General features: G+C 47.2%; 1 protein-coding gene across 2 annotated transcripts in view; it reads left to right on the top strand.

Moving 5' to 3' along the window:
- Window positions 1-5,086: 5,086 nt before the first annotated feature.
- Window positions 5,087-26,136, top strand: part of LOC119958182 (receptor tyrosine-protein kinase erbB-4-like) — a 182,972-nt gene continuing 161,922 nt past the window's right edge. For both annotated transcript variants that reach the window (XM_038786532.1, XM_038786533.1), the window contains exon 1: window positions 5,087-5,324. In XM_038786532.1, the coding sequence (XP_038642460.1) occupies window positions 5,258-5,324 (67 nt within the window). In that variant the 5' untranslated portion in view covers window positions 5,087-5,257. The remainder of the gene's footprint in view (window positions 5,325-26,136) is intronic.

Genomic DNA, 26,136 nt, shown 5'->3' with positions numbered 1-26,136 from the left:
GTGCAAACTCCACACACAGTGACCTAAGCTGGGAATCAATCCCGGGATCCTGGCACTGGGAAGCAACAGTGCGAACCAATGTGCTACCGTGCTGGCCAGAAACGTTTGATATGCTGTAAGTCTGCGCTGCAAACCACACGGAGGGTCACCGTCTGTCTGTCGTCCCTGACTGTTTGTGGAGCTCATTTCACTGGCCAGCAACCGCCTTGACCCAAAACCGACGCTTCTCATTCATTATTTCCGTTTCCATGTGGCTTCTCAACGCCTGGTCGAACCTGTAATGGAATTTCTGGGCCGTTCGCAAAAATCTGCTGAGTTCTGTGATTTTGGCCTGGCATTTTCTGAGGCACTCCGAGACCGTTTGGTTTGCGGGATCGGAGATGGGGTGACTCAAGAACGTTTGTTGGGTAAGACTAATCTGGACCTGAAGAAATCAACCGCGATCTCTTTGTCGTGGGAGGGCGCAGAACACGGTGCCCAGGAGCTCTGAGAGATCGTCCTGAACCTCAGCCGCCCAACAAAGCGCGGAGCGCTCCTCTCCCATGCTGCAGTTCCAGACTCCACCGCTGGGGGCACACTCCAGGTGACCAGGACCGATGGCAACATTTTCCTGTCCAAGGACGGCGTGCTTCCCGGCGACCCCTGATGCACGGGAGGAACACGCTACCATCAGATGAAATCGGCAGGGCAGACTCCAGTGGAAAATTACACCCGCCCGCCAGCCCGATGACTGACCCAGAGGACATGTGTTCACAGCGTATACAGACCATAAACCCCTATTGGGTTGTTCAAAAAGGATAGGGTAATTCCACCAGTGGTGTCTACTCGCGTTCAGAGTGGGCTCTCCTCTTGATGGTATATGAGTATGTTTTAGAACATCGACCAAGGACGATAATCCCCCACGCAGATGCTCTCAGTCGCTTCCCACTATCCACCAATACGCCAATAACATCGGACAAAGTTGTCGCGACCTTACATTTTATGGAGTCTTTACCTGTGACGGGTGCCCAAGTAAAGGCATGAAGACAGACCTGCTGCTGGCCAGGGTCTGCCACATAGTGCTGTATGGGGCCCAGCACCATGTTCTCCCAGAGAACCCAAGGGCTTTTAGCACAAAAGTGGCAGAACTCAGCGTGGTGGATGACATGCTGCTGTGGGGTTCCCGAGTGGTCATTTCCGAACGTGGTCAGGGAGTAAATTTGCAAGATCTCCATAGTGGACAGGCAGGGGGTCTCTGAAATGAAAAGGTTGGCCCGAATCTATGTGTGGTGGCCCGTCATAGACGCGGATATTGAGAAGTTAGCAAAACACTGTACGAGTGCCAGGAACACCAAATGCTCCTCGGCAACTCCACTTCACCCGTGGGAATGGCCAGGCTGGCTGTGGTCCCGTCTCCATGGAGATTCTGCAGGGCCTTTCCAGGGGGCGATGTACCTGATTATAGTAGATGCATGTTCCAAATGGATGGATGTGCACCGGATGACAACGTCCAGATCGTGAGCCACCACCGAGCCGCTCGGGCAAACCTTTAGTGTTCAGGAACTCCCGGAGGTGCTTGTATCAGACAATGGCACCGCACCTCTTTTACAATTCGGAGTTCATGGAGTTTTCTGAAACAAAATGGGGTCTGTCATTTCCGTAGCGTACCTCATCACCCGGCCTCAAATAAATTGGCGCAACAGGCCGGTCAGACTTTCAAGCTCATGATATGAAACAGACCTCTGGTTTTCCTTGCCCATTTCCTTTTCTCCGATAGAACTATCTGCACGCTACCACCAGGGAGACACCCGTGGAACTTTTTTTTAATTTAGAGTACCCAAGGGCAGCACGGTGGCCTAGTGGTTAGCACAACCGCCTCACGGCGCTGAGGTCCCAGGTTCGATCCCGGCTCTGGGTCACTGTCCGTGTGGAGTTTGCACATTCTCCCCGTGTCTGCGTGGGTTTCGCCCCCACAACCCAAAAATGTGCAGAGTAGGTGGATTGGCCACGCTAAATTGCCCCTTAATTGGAAAAAATAATTGGGTAATCTAAAATTTATAAAAACAAAAAAAAAAAAAAAAAAAATTTAGAGTACCCAATTCATTTTTCCCAATTAAGGGGCAATTTAGCATGTTCAATCCACCTAACCCTGCACATCTTTGGGTTGTGGGGGCGAAACCCACAGACACCGGGAGAATGTGCAAACTCCACACGGATAGTGACCCAGAGGCGGGAATGAACCTGGGACCTCAGCGCCGTGGGCAGCAGTGCTATCACTGCACCACGGTGCTGCCCCACCCGTGGAACTTTTGATGGGATGTCGTTTGCGCCACATGATTGAGTCTCGTTTCGCAGGACAACGGGGATAGGATCTCCGTTTGGCTGGAACAGGTCAGAGCGAAGCAAGTCAGACCAATTAGGGAATTTGTTGCAGGTGACGCCATTTACGTCCGGAACTTTGCAGATGGAGGGGGGGTAATGGATTCCAAGAACAATAATAAAACGGTTTGTGTCGGTCTCATATACAGTGTGGGTACAAGGTAAAGACTCCAGCCAACACGGACCATCTCTGAAGCCGGGTGGGACCAGTGCCTGAGGATCGACCAAGGACACCGAGCCCTATGTTGCCCCTCTCACCAAGACAGCTGCTGGTGATGCCCAGTGAGGCAGCTGAACTTTGTGACTCCGAAAAGCGGGAGGTCAACCAATCCGACCAGGAGTCGGACATGGAGTTTCTGCCCATGGACCACCTAGACGTTTGACCAGCAAGCAACGTTCCTTGGTCTGTTATACCCCTCCGGGTCAGGGATGGCGGATGCGGGACAGACAACCCCAGGCGAAGAAGGCAAAGGATTTCCCCCCTCCCATCAAAATGGGATGAAGGAGCTGCGCTCCGAAAGCTAGTGATTCAAAACAAACCTGTTTGACTTTAATCTGGTGTTGTAAGACTTCTTACTGTGCTCACCCCAGTCCAACACCGGCATCTCCTGGTTGAACATCTAGGTGGTCTGTGGGCAGAAACTCCATGTCCGACTTCTGGTCGGATTGCTTGACCTCCCACTTTTCGGAGTCACAAAGTTCATCTCCACATCATGATGTCCTTAGACAGGGGAGCAGGCTCGAGGGGCTGAATGACCTATCCTGTTCCTATTTACCAGTGTTGCAACTATTGAAACAGCTTCTCTGGAGGTGTGGCTAATTCTGGAGCACAAGTCCATTGCCGGACTATTGTCAGGGCCCATTGCCTTTGCAAGTATCCAGTGCCTCCAGAAGTTTCTTGATATCACGTGGAGTGAATTAAATTGGCTGAAGACTGACATCCGTGATGCTGGGGACCTCCAGAGGAGACCGAGATGGATCATCCACTCGGCACCTGGCTGAAGATTGTTGCGACTGTCTCAGCCTTGTCTTTTGCACACGGGCTGGGCTCCTCCATCATTGAGGATGGGGATATTTGTGGAGTCTCCTCCTCCAGTGAGTTGTTTAATTGTCCACCACCATTCACGGCTGGATGTGGCAGGACTGTAGAGCTTAGATCTGATCTGTTCGTTGTGGGGTCACTTAGCTCTGTCTCTTACTTGCTTGCTGCTTATGCTGTTAGGTATGCAAGTAGTCCTGAGTTTCACCAGGTCGACACCACATTTTTAGGCATCTCATCCGAAAATGATTTTCAGTGCTCAGAATTCTATAACTGGCCTCTAGATGGAGTATTAGCAATAGCGAACAATTCCCTCTACCCCATTGGATTATTAAGATCAAGGATTCTCTGTACCGGGGATATGAGGGGCACAATGATAACATTTCATGGGAACATACTTTCTCTTTATTGGGTAAGAATGCGACATAGCTTCTTTGAGTATTTTATCAATATCAGACGTACTCATTTACAATGCAAGAACCTAATTTGCAGTAATATTGCATTTTCATCCTCAGCCTCCGAGTGTCGCTCGATTTGGTCTTGTGAGACCACTTCGAAGTGTCATCGAATGATCCAGCACAGAAAGAAGCCATTCGGCCCATTATGCCTGCGTGTAGATATTGGTGAGACTGCATTCACAGCTAGTCCAGAGTGAGTTTCCTTTCTGAAAGGTTGTTCGTGAAGTAGTTGGGGATTTTTTTTAAAGAATCTCTACTTTCAGAAGATTTAGTGGTCTTTTTACTGATTCCCCCGTTTTAGCTCCAGATTTTTTTCAACGGAATTCAAATCTCTAACTGTTATGATGGGCTACAGACTGCTGTTCATATTCCCAACCAATTAATTACTTACGAGTGAGAATACCTTTTTTCAAAAACTGAACGACTGTCAGTGTCCTGATAACTCAATAGATGAGTGCACCCAGTGATTCATTAGGACAGTCTTCAAAAGTACTTAACTGGCAATAAATAAAGTGCTTTGAGGCGTAAAAGGCGGTACATAAATGAAAGTCTGCCTTTCTCAAATCATACGAATAGGCGAATCTTTGATTTGGTCCTTGGCTGGTGCTAATCTTGGAACAATAATGGGGGTGGGTTAACAATTGGCCTCTGTGACTCGGCGAAGGAGTAGAATGAAGGTTCCCACTCCTGCCCCCTCCTGGTAAGTACCTGTGTTTCAGGCTGGTTGTGATTTCAGTGTTTCCACAACTCTCCCGCGAGCCTACACCTTCAGGAAAGCCGTGAGAACAAGGATTGCAGCACCTTTTGGCACAGCAGATATTGCTATTTTTGCAAATATTAACCTGTAGCTGTTGTCCAGAAATTCTTACATTTTAGATTTAAGGAAAGATTAAGACTGATTGTAAAATAAAATCAGTTTGCTCCACTCGATTCATGTATCCTTGTGCTGGCGACACTTGCACCAGTCAGCCCTGCACGCTCGGACAGTTGCTGTAAAATGATAGTTGGGAAAGGACACATCACAAAATGGGCTAGTTTAAATAGAACTGGCGTATTCAGATTCATTCATTAATAATTTTTGTAAATACTCCCTCCGATTTATTAAAATTGCCTGGCTGATGCAGTTTCACACCTTCCAGCTGATGTGATTGGCTTCCGAAAGCTGGAGAGCAGCCAATCACGTGTGCCATATCAGCTCAATGTAATTGATAGCACTCAGCGTGAAACTGACTTGGAGCGGATTGCGCGCGCTCCTCTAGAGTGGAAATTGCAAACTTTGACTGAAAACACTTCTCAAGAAGTTTTCAAACACTGGATCCCGGTCCTCTCGCCGTCTCTTTCAATCCGAAAACATGTCATGGAAGTAATTCCCTAGAAGAGAGCGCAATCTGGGAAAGAGAAGATGACACATCTGCAGGTGTTGGGAATATGCTTACTGTGGATTGTAAATGGTGTTAGCTCTCAGTCAGGTAGGTGGGGTCCACCCGATGCTTTCTATCTTTCCATCTGCAAAGGTGATCTGTCATTTCTGTTTGTGTCTTAATTGGGTTTGTAAGACTTTTTGGTCTGACTAAACTTGGTGCGTTCTTGTCCTGTGGACGGTTAAAATTGTTTTTTTTTAAAAAAGAAAATCAATGACTAGCCTTTTTTTTGTCAAGACGGAAACTGGAGCTATAAAAACCTGTTTGTTTAAAGTTTTTGCGCAATCATCTCATCATAAACTGAGGCTGCTTTGTGGGAGCGTCTGTCTCAGGGTTGGCACTTGGCCCGGCAATTAAGGTGTTAACCGGTTGTAAAATCAGGTTAATAATCAACTCGATTCAAGTTAATGTGAGAGTGGAAGCAAGGATCAAGACCAGGGGAGCGCGGAAATCTTTGAATTTCACACTTAACCGCCTTTCATTTGTTTGGAGAGCCAACTGCGAGTGGGTTTTTAAAAAATCACAGTAAAATATTGTGCCAGGCTGGAGGTTTAACTACATTTATCACAGATAATGTTTCATTGTTTCAAATTGTACTCATGTACACTTGTGTGATAGTCACCTTGTTCGGTGATTAAATTCTCAGTGGATCTTTAAAGTGTCCCTCTAGACTTGACCGGAGTCTGCAGACGTTCTCACACTTGGTGCTTCTCTGTGGGTGGGATGGGAAAAGAACGATGCCCAAATGCCAATCACTTTACCAGAAACAGTGCCCTCCTCTGTCCTGGTGCCAGTGCTCCCGATGCACCGTTTCAACTCACCGATGCAACTCGCACAGGAGCGCAGCTCAGAACCTGGAGTAATACACAGTCCTTACGCTGCTTGCCTACTGCTATGACAGTGACTGCCAGGGAACCTCGGCAAATCCGAGTTGCGGGACAGCCCTGCACCAGGAGCTGGTTACAAAGTTGCAAAAGCAGTTACAAGGTTACCTGGACACTTGTCTCTTTTCCGGGATCTTGCTCTTTGCAAATCAGTTCCTGTGCACTTTGTGTACTCAAATAATTCACTGCAAGTTTAAAAAAAAACATTTTTACAGGATGTGGGCGTCGCTGGCTATTCCAGCATTTATTGCCCATCCCTAGTTGCCCTTGGGAAGGTAGTGGTGAGCTGCCTTCTCGAACTACTGCAATCCCTGAGGTGTAGGCACACCCACTGTGCTGTTAGGGAGGGAGTTCCAGGATTTTGACCCAGTGACAGTGAAGGAATGGCCGATATATTTCCAAGTCAGGATGGTGAGTGACTTGGAGGGGAACTTCCAGGTGGTGGGGTTCCCAGGTATCTGCTGCCCTTGTTCTAGTTGGTAGAGGTTGTGGGTTTGGAAGGTGCTGCCGAAGGAAGCTTGGTGAATTACTGCAGTGCATCTTGTAGATGGTACACGGCTGCCACTGTTCGCCATGGTAGAGTATTTGAATGTTTGTAGAAGGGGGAGCAATCAAGCGGGGCTGCTTTGTCCTGGATGGTGTTGAGCTTCTTGAGTGTTGTTGGAGCTGCACTCATCCAGGCAAGTGGAGAGTGTTCTATCACACTCCTGGCTTGTAGATGGTGGACAGGCTTTTGGGGGGGGGGGGGGGGGGGGGGGTCAGGAGGTGAGCTACTCACCGTAGGATTTCTAGCTTTTGACCTGCTCCTGTAGCCACAGTATCAGTATGGCTAGTCCAGTTCAGTTTCTGATCAATGGTAACCCACAGGATGTTGATAGTAGGGGATTCAGTGATCGTAATGCCATTGAATGTCAAGGGGTGGTGGTTAGATTATCTCTTGCCTGGCACTTGTGTGGCGCGAATGTAACTTGCCACTTGTCAGCCCCAAGCCTGGATATTGTCCATTGTTCATTTGGACATGGACTGTTTCATTATCTGAGGAGTCGCAAATGGTGCTGAACATTGTGCAGTCATCAGTGAACATCCCCACTTCTGACCTTATGCTGGAAGGAAGGTCACTGATGAAGCAGCTGAAGATGGTTGGGGTGAGGACCCTACCCTGAGGAACTCCTGCAGTGATGTCCTGGAGCTGAGATGATTGACCTCCAATCACCACAACCATCTTCCTTTGTGCCAGGTATGACTCCAGCCAGCGGAGAGTTCCCCCCCCCCTGATTCCCATTGATTCCAGTTTAGCTCGGGCTCCTTGATGCCACACTCGGTCAAATGCTGCCTTGATGTTAAGGGCAGTCACTCTCACCTCACCTCTGCCATTCAGCTCTTTTGTCCATGTTTGAACCAAGGCTGTAATGAGGTCAGGAGCTGAGTGACCCTGGCTGAACCCAAACTGAGTGTCCGTGAGCAGGTTATTGCTGAGTAAGAGCCGCTTGATAGCACTGCTGATGACTCCTTCCATCACTGTGCTGATGATGGAGAGTAGACTGATAGGGCGGTAATTGGCTGGGTTGGATTGGTCCTGTTTCTTGTGTACAGGACACACCTGGGCAATTTCCCACATTACTAGGTAGATGCCAGTGTTGTCGCTGTACTGGAACAGCCTGGCTAGGAGTGCCGCAAGTTCTGGAGCATGCCTTCAGTACTATTGCCGGAATATTGTCAGGACCCATAGCCTTTGCAGTATCCAGGGCCTTCAGCCATTTCTCGATGTCATGTGGAGTGAATCTTATTGGCTGAAGATTGACATCTGTGATGCTGGGGACCTCTAGAGGAGACCAAGATGGATCATCCACTCGGCACTTCTGGCTGAAGATTGTTGCGAATTCCTCAGCCTTGTCTTTTGCACACGGGCTGGGCTCCTCCATCATTGAGGATGGGGATATTTGTGGAGCTTCCTCCTCCAGTGAGTTATTTAATTGTCCACCGCCATTCATGGCTGGAAGTGACAGGACTGAAGAGCTTAGACCTGATGCATTCATTGTGGAATCACTTAGCTCTGTCTATCACTTGCTGCTAATATTGTTTGGCATACAAGTAGTTCTGTGTTGTAGCTTAATCAGGTCGACGCCTCATTTTTCGGTATGCCTGATGTTGCTCCTGGCGTGCTGTCCTGCACTCTTCATTGAACCAGGGTTGATCCCCTGGCTTGGTGGTAATGGTAGAGTGGGGGATATGCCAGGCCATGAGGTTACAGATTGTGGTTGACTACAATTCTGCTGCTGATGGCCCACAGCGCCTCATGGATGCCCAGTCTTGAGTTTCTAGATCTGTTCAAAGTCTATCCCATTCAGCACGGTGGTAGTGCCACACAACATGATGGAGGGTCTTCAATCTTCAATGTGAAGACAGGAATTTCTCTACGCAAGGACTGTGCGGTGATCACTTCTACTGATACTGTCATGGACAGATACATCTGCAGCAGGCAGGTTGGTGAGGATGAGGTCAAGTATGTTTTTCCAGCTTGTTGGTTCCCTCGCCACCTGCTGCAGTCTAGCAGCTATGTCCTTTAGGACCCGACCAGCTCGGTCTGTGGTGGTATTACCGAGTCACTCTTAGTGATGGACACTGAAGTCACCCACCAGAGTATATTCTGTGCCCATGCCACCCTCCGTAGTTTCTCCAAGTGGTGTTCAACATGGAGCAGTACTGATTCTTCAGCTGATGGTGGCCAGTATGTGGCAATCCTTGCCCATGTTTAACCTGGAGCCATGAGACTTCATGGGGTCCAGAGTTGATGTTGAAGACTCCCAGGGCATCTCCCTCTCTATTGTATATCACTGTGCTGCCGCCACCTCTGCTGAGTCTGTGCTGCCGGTGAGACAGGACGTACCCAGGAATGGCGATAATGGTGTCTGGGACATTGTCTGTAAGGTATGATTCTGTGAGTATAACTATGTCAGGCTGTTGTTTGACTAGTCTGTGAGACAGCTCTCCCAACTTTAGCACAAGAATTGCGAGGTGTTTGGAGAACAGCATGTCCGCTTAACTTCACGACACAGGGCAGCACGGTGGCGCAGTGGTTAGCACAGCTGCCTCACGGTGCTGAGGTCCCGGGTTCGATCCCGGCTCTGGGTCACTGTCCGTGTGGAGTTTGCACATTCTCCCAGTGTTTGCGTGGGTTTCACCCCCACAACCCAAAGATGTGCAGGGTTGGTGAATTGGCCACCCTGAATTGGAAAAAATAATTGGGTAATCGAAATTTTTAAAAAAAACCTCACGACACTGAACCTCATTGTGTCAAAGTCAGGTGGACCCAGCACGAGAATCCAAATCAAAGTCGTCAATAACAATGTCCCTGACTCTGGCCTTGGGATAGTTGTACAGGTGCTATGTTGTTGTTTTGCTTCACTTCCCTTCAGCACTGTTTTTTATCTTCTGGTGTTTTCTAAATTTTCTCTCTCTTGGATGTGATCGCGCTCAGCAGTAGATCCTGCAGCTGTCTACACTCGCCATGTGCAAAGCAATTTCCTCTTTCATACCACAGCTTTGCATAAAACTCCCAGAGGCAGTAAAAACCTTGATTTCAGAGCAGATGAGAGTAATAACCTGTCCAACTCTGTCAAATCACACCGGTATAAATTAGCACTGTTTAAAAATCATTAAACAATGGAGAAATTGATTTGGATTGATTCATTTGATTTATTGTCACATGTACCGAAGTACAGTGAAAAGTACTTTTCTGCGGCCGAGGAACATACACACTACGTACGTAGTAGATACAAGAATAGTCGACAAAGAACTGGTCTCTGAAGAAGAATCTTTTAACTGATTGAACTTATTTAATCCGAATGTTTGTCAAGTATATATCACACACCGAGCATTGGGCTTGGGCGTCTGTAGCCCTCTGCCTGGGTGAAATATCCTCTCTGGTGAAATTTCAAGCTCTCTCTTCTCCTCAAATAGCTTTCTCAGACACTGAAATGTATGTATGATGCATCAAAGCTCACATTTCAGTGCACTACGCTGGGCGTAGCTCCTGCACTGTCGGAGGTGTCACCTTGGATGGATTTGTTTATTGTCATGTGTACCGAGGTACAGTGAAAAGTACTGTTCTGCGTGCAGCTCAGACAGATCATTCTGTACATGAAAAGAAAATACATAATAGGGCAAACATAAAATACACAATGTAAATACATAGACACCGGGATCGGGTGAAGCATACAGGAGTGTAGTGCTACTCAGTAGAGAAGATGTGTGAAGAGATCAGTTCAGTACATAAGAGAGTCGTTGAGGAGTCTGGTAACAGCGGGGAAGAAGCTGTTTTTGATTCTGTTTGTGCATGTTCTCAGACTTTTGTGTATCCTGCCCAATGGAAGAAGTTGGAAGAGTGAGTAAGATGAAGAGTCTTTGATTATGCTGCCCGCTTTCCAAAGGCAGCAGGAGGTGTAGACAGAGTCAATGGATGGGTGGCAGGTTTGTGTGATGGATTTTCTGGATAAGATATCAAATCAAGGCCTTATCAACCCAACACACATCAGGTGGACCATAACATAATTCAAAGCTGATCAGGGGAGGTTTCCCCAGTGTCCTGATCAACATTTACCCCTCGACCAACATCACAACAAGACATTATCTGGTCATTATCGCATTCAAAAGAGAAAATGCTGGAAACTCTCAGCAAGTCTGGCAGCATCTGTAGGGAGAGAAAGAGCTAACGTTTCGAGTCCAATGACCCTTCGTCAAAGCTAACAGACAGAGAAAGTGGGAAATATTTATACTGTGGAGTGAGAATGAAAGATGAGTCATAGCCACAGAAACCCAGGGAAACCGGGTGCTAATGGCCACAGAAACCAAGGGGAAATTATCACATTGATTGGGGCAGCTTGCTGTGTGAAAATGTTCCACATAACACTTGGCTATAATGTGCTTTGAGATGTCCAGTGGCCATGAAAGGTGCTCTCTAAATGAATTCTGTTTTCAAGTCCAGTTAGTTATGCTGAAAATTGGTTGACTAATAGGAGGTCAAGAGTAGTGACTAATGGATGTTTTTTGGGCTAGGGAAAGGTTTGTAGTGGAGTTCCCCAAAGGTTATTCTTGGAACCCTTGATTTCCCTGATATATATTAATGATCTTGACCTTGGTGTACAGGGCACAATTTCAAACAAATGAAAGCAATATGAAACTTGGAAGCATTGTGAACTGATGATTATATTCAGTGGAGTTTAGAAGTGAGAGGGGATCTCATAGAAACTTACAAAATTCGGACAGGATTAGACAGGGTAGATTCAGAAAGAATGTTCCCGATGGTGAGGGAGTCCAGAACTAGGGGGTCATAGTTTGAGGATAAGGGGTAAACCTTTCAGGGCTGAGGTGAGGAGACATTTCTTCACCCAGAGAGTGGTGAATCTGTGGAATTTGCGACCACAGGAAGTAGTCGAGGCCAAAACCTCATGGCGTTATACTGCAATTGTACATGACCCTGGTGAGGGAGTCATGTACATTTGGAGTATTATGTGCAGTTTTGGTCACCTCATTATAGGAAGGATGTGGAAGCATTGGAAAGGGTGCAAAGATGATTTACCAGGATGCTGCCTGGATTGGACGGTAGGTCTTATGAGGAAAGGTTGAGGGAGCTAGGGCTTTTCTCTTTGGAGCGGAGGAGGATGAGAGGCGACTTAATTGAGGTGTATAAGATGATGAGAGGGATAGATAGAGTGGACGTTCAGAGACAGTTGGATGGATGTAGCTGTTACAAGGGGGCATAACTATAAGGTTCAGGGTGGGAGATATAGGAGGGATGTCCGAGGTAGGTTCTTTACTCAGAGAGTGGTTAGGGTGTGGAATGGACTGCCTGCTCTGATAGTGGAGTCGGACACTAGGAATTTTCAAGCGGTTATTGGATAGGCACATGGAGCACCCCAGAATGACAGGGAGTGGGATAGCTTGATCTTGGTTTCGGACAAGGCTCGGCACAACATGGAGGGCCGAGGGGCCTGTTTTGTGCTGCTGTACTGTTCTATGTGTGGAGGATAATGTAGAACCTCAAAAGGACAAAGAAAAGTTGGTGGAATGGGCAGCCAGGTGGCAGATGAAGTCCAATATGGATAACTATGAAGTGATTCATTTTAGGAGGCAAAACAAATAACAACATAAAATAAAGGGTAGAACTGCATGGAGGATGCAGGGGGGTGTATTTGTGTGCAAGTCATTGAAGGTGGCAGGACAGGTTGAGAGAGCAGTTGATAAAGCAAACATTATCCGAGGTTTTATTAATAGGGGCATAGAGCAAAAGAGCAAGGAGGTTATGTTGACCTTGTGGAAGATACTAGTTTAGCCTCAGCTGGAGTATTGTGTCCAGTTCTGGGGGCTGCAAGTTGGGAAAGATGTGCAAGGTTTGGAGAGAGTGCAGAAAATATTAATTCAAATGATTCCAGGGATGAGGAACTTCAGTCATAAAGGCCAATCGGAGAAAAGAAGGCTGAGAGGAGATTTGATAAAAATATTCAAAATCATGAGGGGTCTGTTCCCACTTATGAAAGGATCACGAAGGAGAGGGCACAGACATAAAGTCATCAAAGAAGCAAAAGCGATATGGGGGAAAAAAACATTTTAACACAGCGAGTGGTTAAGGTCTACAATGCTGTGCCTGAGAGTGTGGTGGAGGCAGAGTCATTCGAGGCTTTCAAAAGGGAACTAGACTGTGATTTGAAAATGAAGAATGTTAATTGCTCGTTTGGGTGCAGCACAGCGGCGTAGTGGTTAGCACTGCTGCCTCACGGCGCCGAGGATCCGGGTTCGATCCTGGCCCTGGGTCACTGTTCGTGTGGAGTTTGCACATTCTCCCCGTGTCTGCGTGGGTTTCGCCCCCACAACCCAAAGATGTGCAGGGTCGGTGGATTGGCCGTGCTAAATTGCCTCTTAATTGGGGGGAAAAAAGGAATTGGGTACGTAAAACGTTTTTTAAAATTCTCATTCGGAGAGCTGGTGTAGACCCGGTGAGGTGAATAGTCTCTTTCTGCACTGTAACATTCTGATTCTGTGACTAATATGGAGAAGTGTGGCGTGTTCTTCATGTTGCATTAGACTTGTGACAATAAGCTGTGTTTGAGTTAAAGTCATTCTGATCATAATTGCTCTCCGTATGTTCATCCTCTGGTGAAATGAAGCATCTCATCAGTTTGCATTGATTCTTGTTGCACCAAGTGGGCACGGTGGCACAGTGGTTAGCCCTGCTGCCTCATGGCGCTGAGGACCCAGGTTCGAATCCCGGCCCCAGGTCACTGTCCGCGTGGAGGTTGCACATTCTCCCCGTGTCTGTGGGTTTCACCCCCACAACCCAAAGATGTGCAGGTTAGGTGGATTGGCCACACTAAATTGCCCCTTAATTGGAAAAACCTAATTGGGTACTGTAAATTTATTTGGGCAGCATGGTAGCATAAGTGGATAGAGCACTGTGGCTTCACAGCGCCAGGGTCCCAGGTTCGATTCCCCGCTGGGTCACTGTCTGTGCGGAGTCTGCACATTCTCCCCGTGTCTGCACGTTCTCCCCGTGTCTGCGTGGGTTTCCTCCGGGTGCTCCGGTTTCCTCCCGCAGTCCAAAGACGTGCAGGTTAGGTGACTTGGCCATGATAAATTCCCCTCAGTGACCAAAAAGGTTAGGAGGGGGTTATTGGGTTACAGGGATAGGGTGGAAGTCAGGGCTTAAGTGGGTTGGTGCAGACTCGATGGGCCGTCTGCACTGTATGTTCTATGTTCTAAGTGTTTATTCAGTCTCTCCCTGAAGAAATTGAAAGAGAAACGTTTGAAGACCCAATTATCCAGTTCAAGTCTCAAGGAGGGAATGTTGTTATGCCCTGGATTGCACTATGATATGAGTGTGGAAAGAACAATGTGAGTCAACTGTCATGAGGGTAAAATGTTCAGACTGTTTACGGGAGTGACTGATGCCATTGAACGTAATAAGGTATCTGTCGCAGACCTACATTTGAAATGGAAAGGCAAGTCCCTGCATTTGTATAGCACAACCTCCACGTGCCTCAATGTGCCACTGCGCCACCGTGCTGCCCCGGCAATTCAGAAGATGACACCTCTTGCAGTCCAGTTTGCCCGTTGCACTACAATGAACTGCCGACTTGGTTTCAAGTGCCCAAACTACAGCCGTTTGATTCAAACTGAGTGTTACCCACTGAACCATTGCTGACGCCTTGGGACCTTCCAGAGCTGCCTCACAGCTAATCTTAGTTATTTGCTCCCTTTCATTCGTCTCGGTATTTAAGGAAGTAAACACTAGCCACAACAGGGAAAGGTTTACCATTTTTAATATTTAACTGTTGCAGAATCTTTGCTCGGTGATGGTGTGGAATTATTTGACACCGGTGATTGGTGTGGGCGGAATATCAATGTAACCCTTTTTCCGAGCCATTAACAGCAATGAAATAGTAAGGGCAGAATTACAATCAGAAAGAGCCACACCACAAATACAGTTCAACATGTGAGGCTGTATTTATTTTGAGGAGTTACAGCTGCATTGATCACCTAATCTATACAGTTGGCAACTGCCCCACAGACTAGGAAAGTCACAGGGCTAATGACCTATTATGTGTTGCAGTTGAGGTGCTTCAGCAGTGAAAAAAGGCAAGCCAGATTTCTTGCCCCTTGTTACTATCTGCTTTTCGAGCATATGTGGAGATTCAGTGAGGCCAGAATGGAACAATGCAGGTCATCTCACTGGACTGCTTAAACCCAGGGTTCCTGCCAATGTCTGGTCACCTGGCTGTGCATAGCAGCAGCACACGGTGCAAACCCTCATTTACACATTGACCATCCGCAGTTTAAAAATGATTGCATGTTCTGTGTTTGAAAATTTTTACCAATCCTTGGATGTCATGTGTTGTATTATAATCGCCTACAATCTCCTTTTTATGATTAAAGGTGATTATAAACTATTTATACAACATTTTCTTCCTTTGGACTCGCAGCGAAGAATCACTGAAACAATTACACGGTGACATCAACAAATTCCATCCCACCATCAGACTCATCATAGACTACTCTCCAGAATCAGTTGCATTCTTGGATACGCGAATCTCCAAGGATGGACACCTTAACACTTCACCCTACCGTCAGCCCACCGATAACCTCACGATGCTCCACTTCTCCAGCTTCCACCCTAAATACGTTGAAGAAGCCATCCCCGTATACACAGGATCTGCTCAGGCGAGGAGGAATATGACAGACGCTGAAAGACGCCTTCGTAAAAACGAGATATGGCGCGCGACTCATCGATCGACCGTTCCGAAACGCCACAGTGAAAAACCACACAAACCTCCACAGAAGACGAACATGGAACATGACCGACAGAGTACCCTTCGTTGTCCAGTACTTTCTCGGAACGCAGAAACTATGATACCTTTTTCGGAGCCTTCAACATGTCATCGATGATCTCGCCAAGGTCATCCCCACACCACCACTACTTGCCTTCAAATAACCGCGCAACCTCAAACAGACCATTATTTGCAGCAAACTACCCAGCCTTCAGAACAGTGACCACGACACCACACAACCCTGCCATGGCAATCTCTGCAAGACGTGTCAGATCATTGACATGGATACCACCATTACACGTGAGAACACCACCCACCAGGTATGCGGTACATACTCGTGCGACTCGTCCAATGTTGTCTACCTAATACGCTGCAGGAAAGGATGTCCCGAGGTGCGGTACATCGGCGAGACCACGCAGAGGCTGCAATGAATGGACATTGCATGACAATTGCCAGGCAGGAACGTTCCTTTCCAGTCGGGGAACACTTCAGCAGTCAATGGCATTCAGCATCCGATCTTCGGGTCAACATTCTCCTCTCCAAGGCGGCCTTCAAGACACGCGACAACGCAGAATCGCCGAGCAGAAACTGGTAGCCAAGTTCTGCATGCATGAGGACTGCCTCAACTGGGATCTCGGGTTCAGGTCACATAACATTCACCCCCCACCATACTGCCCGGGTTTGCAGAATCCTACTGACTGTCCCAGCTTGAGACACTTCACACCTCGATTACCTGGGATTATCCCTCACTCCACTCACACTGTCTGTTCCTGTAACGACTTGTTTACCCGTAAAGACTCACAATCCAACCATTCTTCACATTTCAATCAGTAATTATTTTGCCATTGTGTCTCTTCCTGTATAAGCTGTGATTGTGAACCTGCCTCCACTTCAACTGAGGAAGGAGCTGCGCTCCGAGAGCTTGTGATTTCAAATAAACCTGTTGGACTTTAACCTGGTGTTGTGAGACTTCTTACTGTGCCCACCCCAGTCCAGCACGGCATTTCCATCTCATGGGTATTATAATCAGTCATTCACGTTGAGCTTATTTCATTGATGTGTGAGAAACAGCCTTCACTCTGACATTCACCACTTTCCATTTCTGGATGGCAACTTGTTTAAGTTGTCATAATGGGAAGCTGGGATGATGATAGACTGGGACTGTTATGGGGGTCATTGACTGAACGAGGAGGCTTTACATTATGTATTGTAACACTCCTACAATGCTGGTTTAATTTGAGAGATTGGTGAATCCAGATGTAACTTTCTATAAAGAGTGTTCTCTGTTTGGAATCTGCACCTGAATATGTGTGTGTGTGCTGACTCATTGCACTAATCTGTTTATCTACATCGCTTCTGAGAAGGTAAACAAAACTAAGGAACAGGTGTACAGCCAACAAAGAGGCCACGTCGAGAGTCAAACTGAGCCAAGACTGTTTGGCCTTTCAGCTGCAGATAACTTGACTGAGGCCATGAGAACCAAATCACTGTGATGTTCTTCGACTGCAATTTCGACTCATTGGTACAGTGCATAGATTGTGAGAAAAGTGAAACTGTAGAGAGTGATGTAGGCGAGCCTCCAGTACAACACTTTTATACATTACTATTCCAATAACCTTTGTATATTTGCTGGCAATCACTGGCAGAGATTGTGTGTCTCTCTCTACACCAGCCTCTGTTACTAATTCTCCAACCACAGGATCATCCCTAGAAGAACCGGGGCTGGATTTGGTTATTGGCTGGACCCACATGTGACCCAAGATTTCAGATCTTTCCACCACCCCAGTGCCCACTCCAACCTTTTCCCATGTTACAGTTCCAGGGACTTCCGATATCTCTCACTCATTCTTCCTGACACCTGGCAGTTTGAATTCTGGCATCATGGCCAACGTCTGTGTGCACTTGTTTTCTGGTGGGGTAGCGTTCCGGAGTGGGAATTTTCTCAAAGCACTGAGGCCAATTACAATGGCCCAACCTCCACCATCTACCTCAGCACGGACAAGGGAGCAAACTTGGATGTTCACACATACAGGGATAGAGTGGCTGGATAGCATTCAGGAGCAGGAATTCTGCCTCTCCTTAGCCTCAACTATCGAGTTGCCACTGTCCCCCTTCCTATGATCATAGAATTTACAGTGCAGATAGAGGCCTTTTGGCCCATCGAGTCCGCACCAGCCCCTGGAAAAAGCACCCCACTTAAGCCCACACCTCCACCCTATCCCTGTAACCCAGTAAACCCTCCTAACCATTTTGGACACAGGGAAATTTATCATGGCCAATCCACCGAACCTGCACATCTTTGGACTGTGGGAGGAAACCGGAGCACCCGGAGGAAACCCACAGACTTGGGGAGAATGTGCAGACTCCGCACAGACAGCGACCCAAGCCGGGAATCGAACCCGGATCCCTGGCGCTGTGAGGCAGCAGAGCTAACCACAGCGCTACCGTGCCGCCTGTGATCACCAAAATAAATCCCTACCCACCCTATTAAAGAGTCAACTGTGGTCAGAATTGCAGCCTCTCTCCACAGCTCCGGACCATGTTGGGTAGTGCATTCAGTCACCGAGCCATCACAGGAATTTATTTTTTAGGCAAATCTGAAGGGGCTGAGAACCCCTTCTCATTGGGCGAACATTCAGAATCACCAAGAAATAATGGTGTTTTTGTTATATGTCCAGCCCATACCTGACAGTAGCTTCTGCTGCCTGGGTGCTGGGATGGTTGTGCTGCCACTTGCTGGGTTATCTCTGGCTCTAAATGTAGGTAACGTGTTTTAACATTGACGCCATTCACTGAATATTATCAGTAGTAGCTAGAGCTGTGTATAGTGGATGATCTCACCCTGCTATTTGGGTTGGGCCAGAATCCAGGGCCCAGAGCTAAGATTGTGAGAAAATACCTTTCAGTTTAATGACTGGCCATGTCGAGCAATTGTACAGACTATGTTTAAGAGTTTAGTTTAAATCCTATTATGTTTATAGCCTTTTGTTGTGTTTCATGAAGAACTTTGTGAACGGGAAGATCAAAGTTTGTTCCAGTTGCTTACCTTAATTTTGCTTTCACTTCACAAACCACTTTTCCAGACCTGGGGGTGGATGGGGATTTATGAACATCGCCAATAGCATAATTGATCTGCCAGACTCCTTAATACTGGGCTTTGACTGACAGACTGACTTCTACTTGGTGCTTCTGCAGCTCAGATGGTGGGACAGTCCCCAAGCTGAAACAGTTCAAACTCGCTCTTTTTAATCCTGACAATAGATTCAACCAAACTCTGAAGTCGCCTTGGTGAGAATATTCTTCGTCCCTAATTGGTGCTCAGATTACTTTTTCTTTAATTTGCTTTTGAGATAGAAATGTCACTGATAAAGTCAGCATTTCTTGCCCATCCCTAATTGCCCTTGAGCCACAGCAATGATGTAGGTGCACCCACGGTGCTTTTTTTTTGAGTGGTTTGATACAACTCACTCGGCCATTTCAGAGGGCAGAAGAGTCAACCACATTGCTATGGATCTGGAGTCACATGTAGGCCAGACCAGGTCAGGACGGCAGATTTCCTTCCCTAAAGGACATGATGGGACAATCGATTGTCCTTCGGGAGGAAATCTGCCGTCCTTACTAGCCCCTAGCTTTTTATTCCATGTTCATTAATTGAATTTAAATTCCTGCAGTTGTTATGGGATTTAAATTCCTGTCTCTGGACAATTAGTCCAATAACATCATCCGACTGGCTGGGAGCCACTTATAGTCTCCTGCTCTCCACTTGTGACCCCAAGTAGACTTGCTGGCACATGTAGCTCTGGGCTCTGGAGTGGTTTCACAGGACGGTGCAACATCGAGGGCCGAAGGGCCTGTACTGCGCTGTAATGTTCTATGTTCTAAGGCCTGCATGGGTGTGAGGCGTCCATCACCCTAAAGTTTGCTCTTTTGAAAAAGAAGTAGGTGGTTGCACGAGGGAATGAGGAATGTTGGGAGGCCAATTGATCACAATGTAACCTTGGGTTGACATTGACACCTCCAGCAAGGGATCAGGGATTATTAGATAGCAATCAAGAGTGACTAATTTCCTCATCCTGAATCCAATTGTAGATATAACCAATTGCAGCCCCCGTAGAGGTCAGCTCCCTTGGCACAAACCAAGGATTGAACCAGGAAAGTTCCTAAATCTGTAGGTCTCAGCTGCTCATTAGGGAAACTCACTGAGGAACCAAGCCATTAACAGGCAAGATTAACACAGCTTCCATACAGTAAGTGAAAGGGCTCCATTAAAATAGATCCTATCGTGTTATTTTTCTATCTTTGTCTGTGGAGAAATGCTTGCAATCCACTTGGCAACTGCCCACAAAGGCAGGGTCGGAATAAGGAACTTACTGTGTGAAGGCATCCATAGCCTGAGACCCACAAGCCATTACTCTGTGCAAGTTGTCCTCGGACAAGACAATGATCGGGACTGTGGTTCAAAACAAAAAGTTACTGAGTGAAAGCACCCCAGAGATTCGTGCTCGAATGACTTGAAAATCATCAAAACCCTGGGTGGGAGGGCAGTCAATTGAAGTGGTGACTTCATAAACTAAATATCACAGGTTCACGCACATCGCTCTAATACCCTAGCCTCCGCCACCACCTCCCTAAACACACATTTAAGTTCATTCTGTTTTATCCAGCTACAACACACCTGTTTGCAGTTCTTTTCCAACAAGTGCCAATGTTCAATCTGTACTTGTCACAACCCAAATAAAGTTTTGTGTTTGAGGAACCTTCCTTGTGTGATTGAGCAGCATCTTGACATGAATTTAACTATTGATGGACCGCTGGCCAATTTGGAAATGATACAATATGGTTCACTGAACGTGACACGTTCAGCCATTTTTCATTATTTGTTCTCGGGATGTGGGCATCATTGGCAAAGCTGGCATTTATTGCCCATCCCGCCCAGAGAAGATGTTGATGGCTGTCATTCTTGAGCCCTGTGCTGTTGGTGTTCCCCCTCCATGGCGCTGGGTAGGGAATTGATCCATCGATGGACAAATAACGATTTGTGTCCAAGTTCGATTGTACCGTGATTTAATAATAATAATCTTGATTATTGTCACAAGTAGGCTTACGTTAACACTGCAATGAAGTTACTGTGAAAAGCCCCTAGTCGCCACATTCCGGCGCCTGTTCGGGTACATGGAGGGAGATTTCAGAATGTCCAATTCACCTAACAGCATGTCTTTCGGGACTTGTGGGAGGAAACCGGAGCACCCGGAGGAAACCCACGCAGACACGGGGAGAACGTGCAGACTCCGCACAGACAGTGACCCAGGCCGTGAATCGAACCCGGGACCCTGGCGCTGTGAAGCAACAGTGCTAACCACTGTGCTACCGTGGAGGGAACTTGAAAGCGATAGTGTTCCCAGGACATTGCTGTTCTTGTTCGCAGTCGTAGAATTCACGCAGTAGGGAGGTCTGTTGCAGTGCACCGTATAGATTGTACACATTGCAGTCACAATGGTGGCTAAGGAGTCCAGAGGCTGGGGCACTGAGAAAGCAGACTGTTTTACCTGGGATGGTGTTAATCTTGTGTAGTGTTATTGCATCTGCACTCCTCATTCTCCTGACCCTTGAGCCTTGGTAGATGAGGTGCATCACCCTATCCCTGCTCTTGTTGAGATGGCTGGTCGAGTTAAGGTTTTAGTCAATGGTAATGCCACCCCAATCCTGCCCCAAGGTGTTGATCCTGGAGGCTGCAATAATGGTGCTGTGTAATATTTGGCAATCTGTATTTCTGCACATCACAAATTCTGGAATGAATTTGAGCTGCTTTTATGTTGTGCCTCCTACAGCCACAACCTTCAGGATCATTACATGGATATTTAGGATGGACGAGAGTTTGCATCTCGGTCTTGGTGCCTACTGCTGATTTAACTCCCCCCCCCCCCCCCCCCCCCCCCCCCCCACATCTTGTCATCACCGGTCACCGACGTCATGGTTGACGTAGATTGACCAATTTGCAATGACCACTCAAATTTTAGAAGTTGTTTTTGATGTAACGAGTCAGATACGGAGAGTCTCAACTCCGGCTGAGAGTTTAATTTAACATTCACAAAGGCATCTGTCACTCTGTTACCATTTCCTATCGATTCCAAAGTCCTTGACTTTTTAAAAATTGTGACTTGCAATGTTGTTCCTGTAGCTTTGTGCAGATTTATTCCTCATTAATAGCCAACAACGATGGATGAAACAATTGACAATCTTGGGGAGGGAGGAGTTGCCAGACCAGTTTTCTGAAAAATGTCTGTTTCTTCTACCTTCTCTTCCCTCCAGTTTCTCCTCCCCTTTTGACAGCGTCGAGTCACACTGGGAGACTGTTCCACAGACACTGCCAGCCCTCAGATACTGACTCAAGTGACCATTATTCACATGTTAGTCTAGACTATATAAATAACAGGTTATTCAACCCGTCATGCCATCACAGACAAATCCACAATCTTATCCTTCCTTCTACATCCACAATTTGCAATCCGGAATTTCTGGGTCCGAATTCTAATCAGTAGCAGAAGCCATGACTGAGACATTGGGGCTGTGACTGTGATCAATCTGAAGAGTTTATTTATTTGCAAACGTAGATCTGCTCCCTGGAACAACAGTGCATTACATGGGTTCTCTAACCAAGCTGTGATCTGTCATTCCATAATCCTAGCTCTGACATTTAATCTTTATCCAAACATGCAGCTACTCAGCGCTAAGCTCAGTAACTGCTGTCAACATGTTGTCTAATTTCACCAAAGGGAAATTAACAATGGTGACAGTGGCCTTGCAATTACACGTCCAGCAGGGACAGTTTTCACACTGGAGGTTCCAGTACATTTGCTAATGCAAGTCCAGCGTCACTCAGCTTGAAAATGAAATGAAATGAATGAAAATCGCTTATTGTCACGGGTAGGCTTCAATTAAATTACTGTGCAAAGGCCCTAGTTGCCACATTCCGACACCTGTTCGGGGAGGCTGTTACGGGAATCGAACCGTGCTGCTGGCCTGCCTTGGTCTGCTTTCGAAGCCAACGATTTAGCCCAGTAAGCTAAACAGCCCTTTTGCTTCCTGCTGCATGAGGGTTGGGGTGGTAAGAATCACTACTTTAGTTCCAACAAATGTAATTAATAGTCGACAAACATATCAAAATACTAATGCAAAGTTCATCCCTGTACAAGTTTACGAACTGCGAGCAATTGAAAAGCTGGAAGGCGGAGATAATGTAAAGTGGAATTGTACTATTTAACTTGGACTGTGAGCACTGGGCTTGAGAACACAGTTCCAATATTAACATGCTTAAATTAGAGCAGGGATCAGTAAAACAATGTCATGGAGCAGCCCCCTGCTGAAAGTAAATGAATGTTGTGTCTAGAAACTCCTGCAACGAAAGGGAATAAATATTTTGCATGTGAGATGGAAGTTTCTGGAGTCCGTATTAGTAAGGTTTTGTTTCTCCTGCCCTTTCTTCTTCTTTTGGGTAATTGGTTGTTTAAGTGACAGTCACCCGCCGATACCTGGCCCAGGTCTGATTCTGAACAATGTCAGCAAGCTGTTTGACCTTGAGAGCATTGCAGCTGTACCCAGCCTGTGCCCTTCCTGAATTCACTGGCAGCCGTTTCCAGTAGGGGTTTTCTGGAACCCTGGCTGACTTCCCCCCCCCCCCCCCCCCCCCCCCCCCCCCCACAAACTCCCTACAGTTCATTTCACAGCAGAGCGCTGGGCCCTTGGACTTTGCTACTGAATGGTATGGCTCAGCCCAGTCACTGGGTAATACTCTGCTGGAGTTGCTGATCCCCTTTGGACTGGAGAGTTTCTTTCAAGGCCAAAACAGATTGTCTGCGTCATGGGCTGAAAGAGGTTTTGCTTTTTACCCCCACAACCCAAAAAAGATGTGCAGGGTAGATGGATTGGCCACGCTAAATTGCCCCTTAATTGGGGAAAAAAAAAGAATCGGGTAGTCTAAATTTAAAAAAAAAAGAAATCGGTTTTGATCACTCTGTGCTCTCGCCCTGCAATCTCTGGTCTAGTTCTATGAGCGCCAATGGCTTTCTGTTATCTCTCTCCAGTTAATTATTCATCAGCTTGCGTCACCGTCTGTGTGGAGTCTGCACGTTCTCCCCGTGTCTGTGTGGTTTTCCTCCAGGTGCTCCGGTTTCCTCCCACCCTGGGACGTGCTGTTAGGTGGATTGGCCATGTTAAATTGCCCATAGTGTTCAAAAAGGTTAGGTGGGGTTACTGGGTTGTGGGGATAGGATGGAGGGTTGGTCTTTCCGGTGCAGACTCGATGGGCCAAATGGCCTCCTTCTGCATTGTAAATTCTATGTCTATACGAGAGCTGCTGAAGTGAGAGGAGGGTTAGGCAAAGCTCATTTATCTTGTGGAGAGAATCATAACCAAACTAATTCCTCTCCATAACCAAGCACTCCCTTGCAGATGTCCCTGGATTTTGAGCAGGAATCCTGGCTGGTTTCCTTTCCTTTTAAGCCCTTGTCCTTAGTCCAGCATCACTGAGGCCAATTGCAATGTCCTCCTCCCATCCTATGCTGCTTCACCCATCGCTGAGGTGCAAGTCCTCTGACATGGCCAAGGTTGAACTTGGGCCTTCTGGCCTATCTGTGACAACCTTGTCACAATCCTGTCTGAATGGCTTCAGAGGTTGACCTGTAGCACTTGGCACCGTATGATTTGAACCTTCCCTCACAAAACTAGCACGGTGGGTGGCACAGTGGTTAGTACTGCTGCCTCATGGCACCAGGGACCCAGGGGACTACGTGGGTTTCCTCCGGGTGCTCCGGTTATCTCCCACAGTCCAAAAATGTGCAGGTTAGGTGGATTGGCCATGCTAAATTGTCCCTTAGTGTCCAAAGATGTGCAGGTTAGGTGGATTGGCCATGATAAATTGCCCTTAGTGTCCAAAGATGTACAGGTTAGGTGGATTGGCCGTGATAAATTGTCCCTTAGTGTCCAAAGATGTACAGGTTAGGTGGATTGGCCGTGTTAAATTGCCCCTTAGTGTCCAAAGATGTGCAGGTTGGGTGGATTGGCCGTGTTAAATTGTCCCTTAGTGTCCAAAGATGTACAGGTTAGGTGGATTGGCCATGTTAAATTGTCCCTTAGTGTCCAAAGATGTGCAGGTTAGGTGGATTGGCCATGTTAAATTGTCCCTTAGTGTCCAAGGATGTGCAGGTTAGGTGAATTGGCCATGTTAAATTGTCCCTTAGTGTCCAAAGATGTGCAGGTTAGGTGGATTGGCCATGATAAATTGCCCTTAGTGTCCAAAAGGTTGTTGGGGTTGTCGGGTTATAGGGATAGGTTGAGCGAATGGAACTGGGTAGAGTGCTCCATCAAAGGGTCGGTGTAGACTTGATGGGCTGAATGGTTTCATTCTGCACTGTAGGGGTTCTATGATTTGTTATCAGGCCAGACCTCCAAGAGTTAAAGCACCTGCAGAACTCGATTGAAATATTTCTGCCCAGGGTGTGTCTGGGTGAATGAGTCAGAGACCAATCTGGAATGGGCGTTGCTATTTCATAAGGTGCAGCCTTGCAGGTTTTCCGAAGTGCCTAATATGTGTTTAATAAACTCCAGTCCAGTCATTCTCATTATGAGAACTGAGCAGAGCCTCTGAAATCCAGCTGAGCAGTCGCTTCAGAAATAATGGGCGTAATCTACCCGAATGAGTCCCGTAGCAGGATTAGCTGGGTGTTTCCCGGTGCTCACAGCGGCGAGAAAATTCCCGCTATCTAACACTCATCCGGGTAGATCGGGGGCCTCAGCGGGGAATGCTGGGAAGGCCGCACTTAGCCATGTTTTCTGCACTGAGGAACTCCACTCACCGGAACCCCTCAGTGCAGCGAGCGATCTCGAGCTCCCAACGCGACGACTGTAAACACACACCCCCCCCCCCCCCCCCCCACAAGTCCTGAAAGACGTGCTGTTAGGTGAATTGGACATTCTGAATTCTCCCTCTGTGACCCGAACAGGTGCCGGAATGTGGCAACTAGGGGCTTTTCACAGTAACTTCATTGCCGAGTTAATGTCAGCCTACTTGTGACAATAAAGATAAATAATATTTTTTTAAATATTAAAATAATATTAAAAGAGATTTAATTTCTTTCAGGTTAAAATGAGGCCCTGTCCCCCAGCTCAGGGGGTTGTGGAAGATCTATGCACAGTGGTTAGCACTGTTACCTCACAGCTCTAGGGACCCGGTTCAATTCTGGCCCTGGCTGGTCTGTGTGAAGCCCCCCTCCCCCGTGTCTGCGTGGGTTTCCTCCGGGTGCTCCAGTTTGCTCCCAGTCTAAAGATGTGCAGGTTAGGTGGATTGGCCATGCTAAATTGCCCCTTAGTGTCCAACGGTTAGTTGGGGTCATGGGGATAAGGACGAGGGAGTGGGTCGAGGTTAGGGTGCTCTTTTGGAGGGTCCGTGCAGACTCTTAGGGCTGAACAGCCTCCTTCTGCACTGTAGAGATTCTATGATCTATGATTTCATGATGATATTCAAAGTGTTCTCCCAATGACTTGGCCAACATTCATCCGCGACCAACGCCACTAACCACAGATGATCTGGTCATATTGCTTGTAACTTGAGGGGTCTTGCTGTGTGCAAAGTGGCTGATGCATTTCATACATTCCTACAGT

The sequence above is a fragment of the Scyliorhinus canicula genome, chromosome 28 (genome assembly GCF_902713615.1).
Source record: "Scyliorhinus canicula chromosome 28, sScyCan1.1, whole genome shotgun sequence".
Classification (NCBI taxonomy): domain Eukaryota; kingdom Metazoa; phylum Chordata; class Chondrichthyes; order Carcharhiniformes; family Scyliorhinidae; genus Scyliorhinus; species Scyliorhinus canicula.
This window is presented reverse-complemented; position numbering and strand designations above follow the sequence as displayed.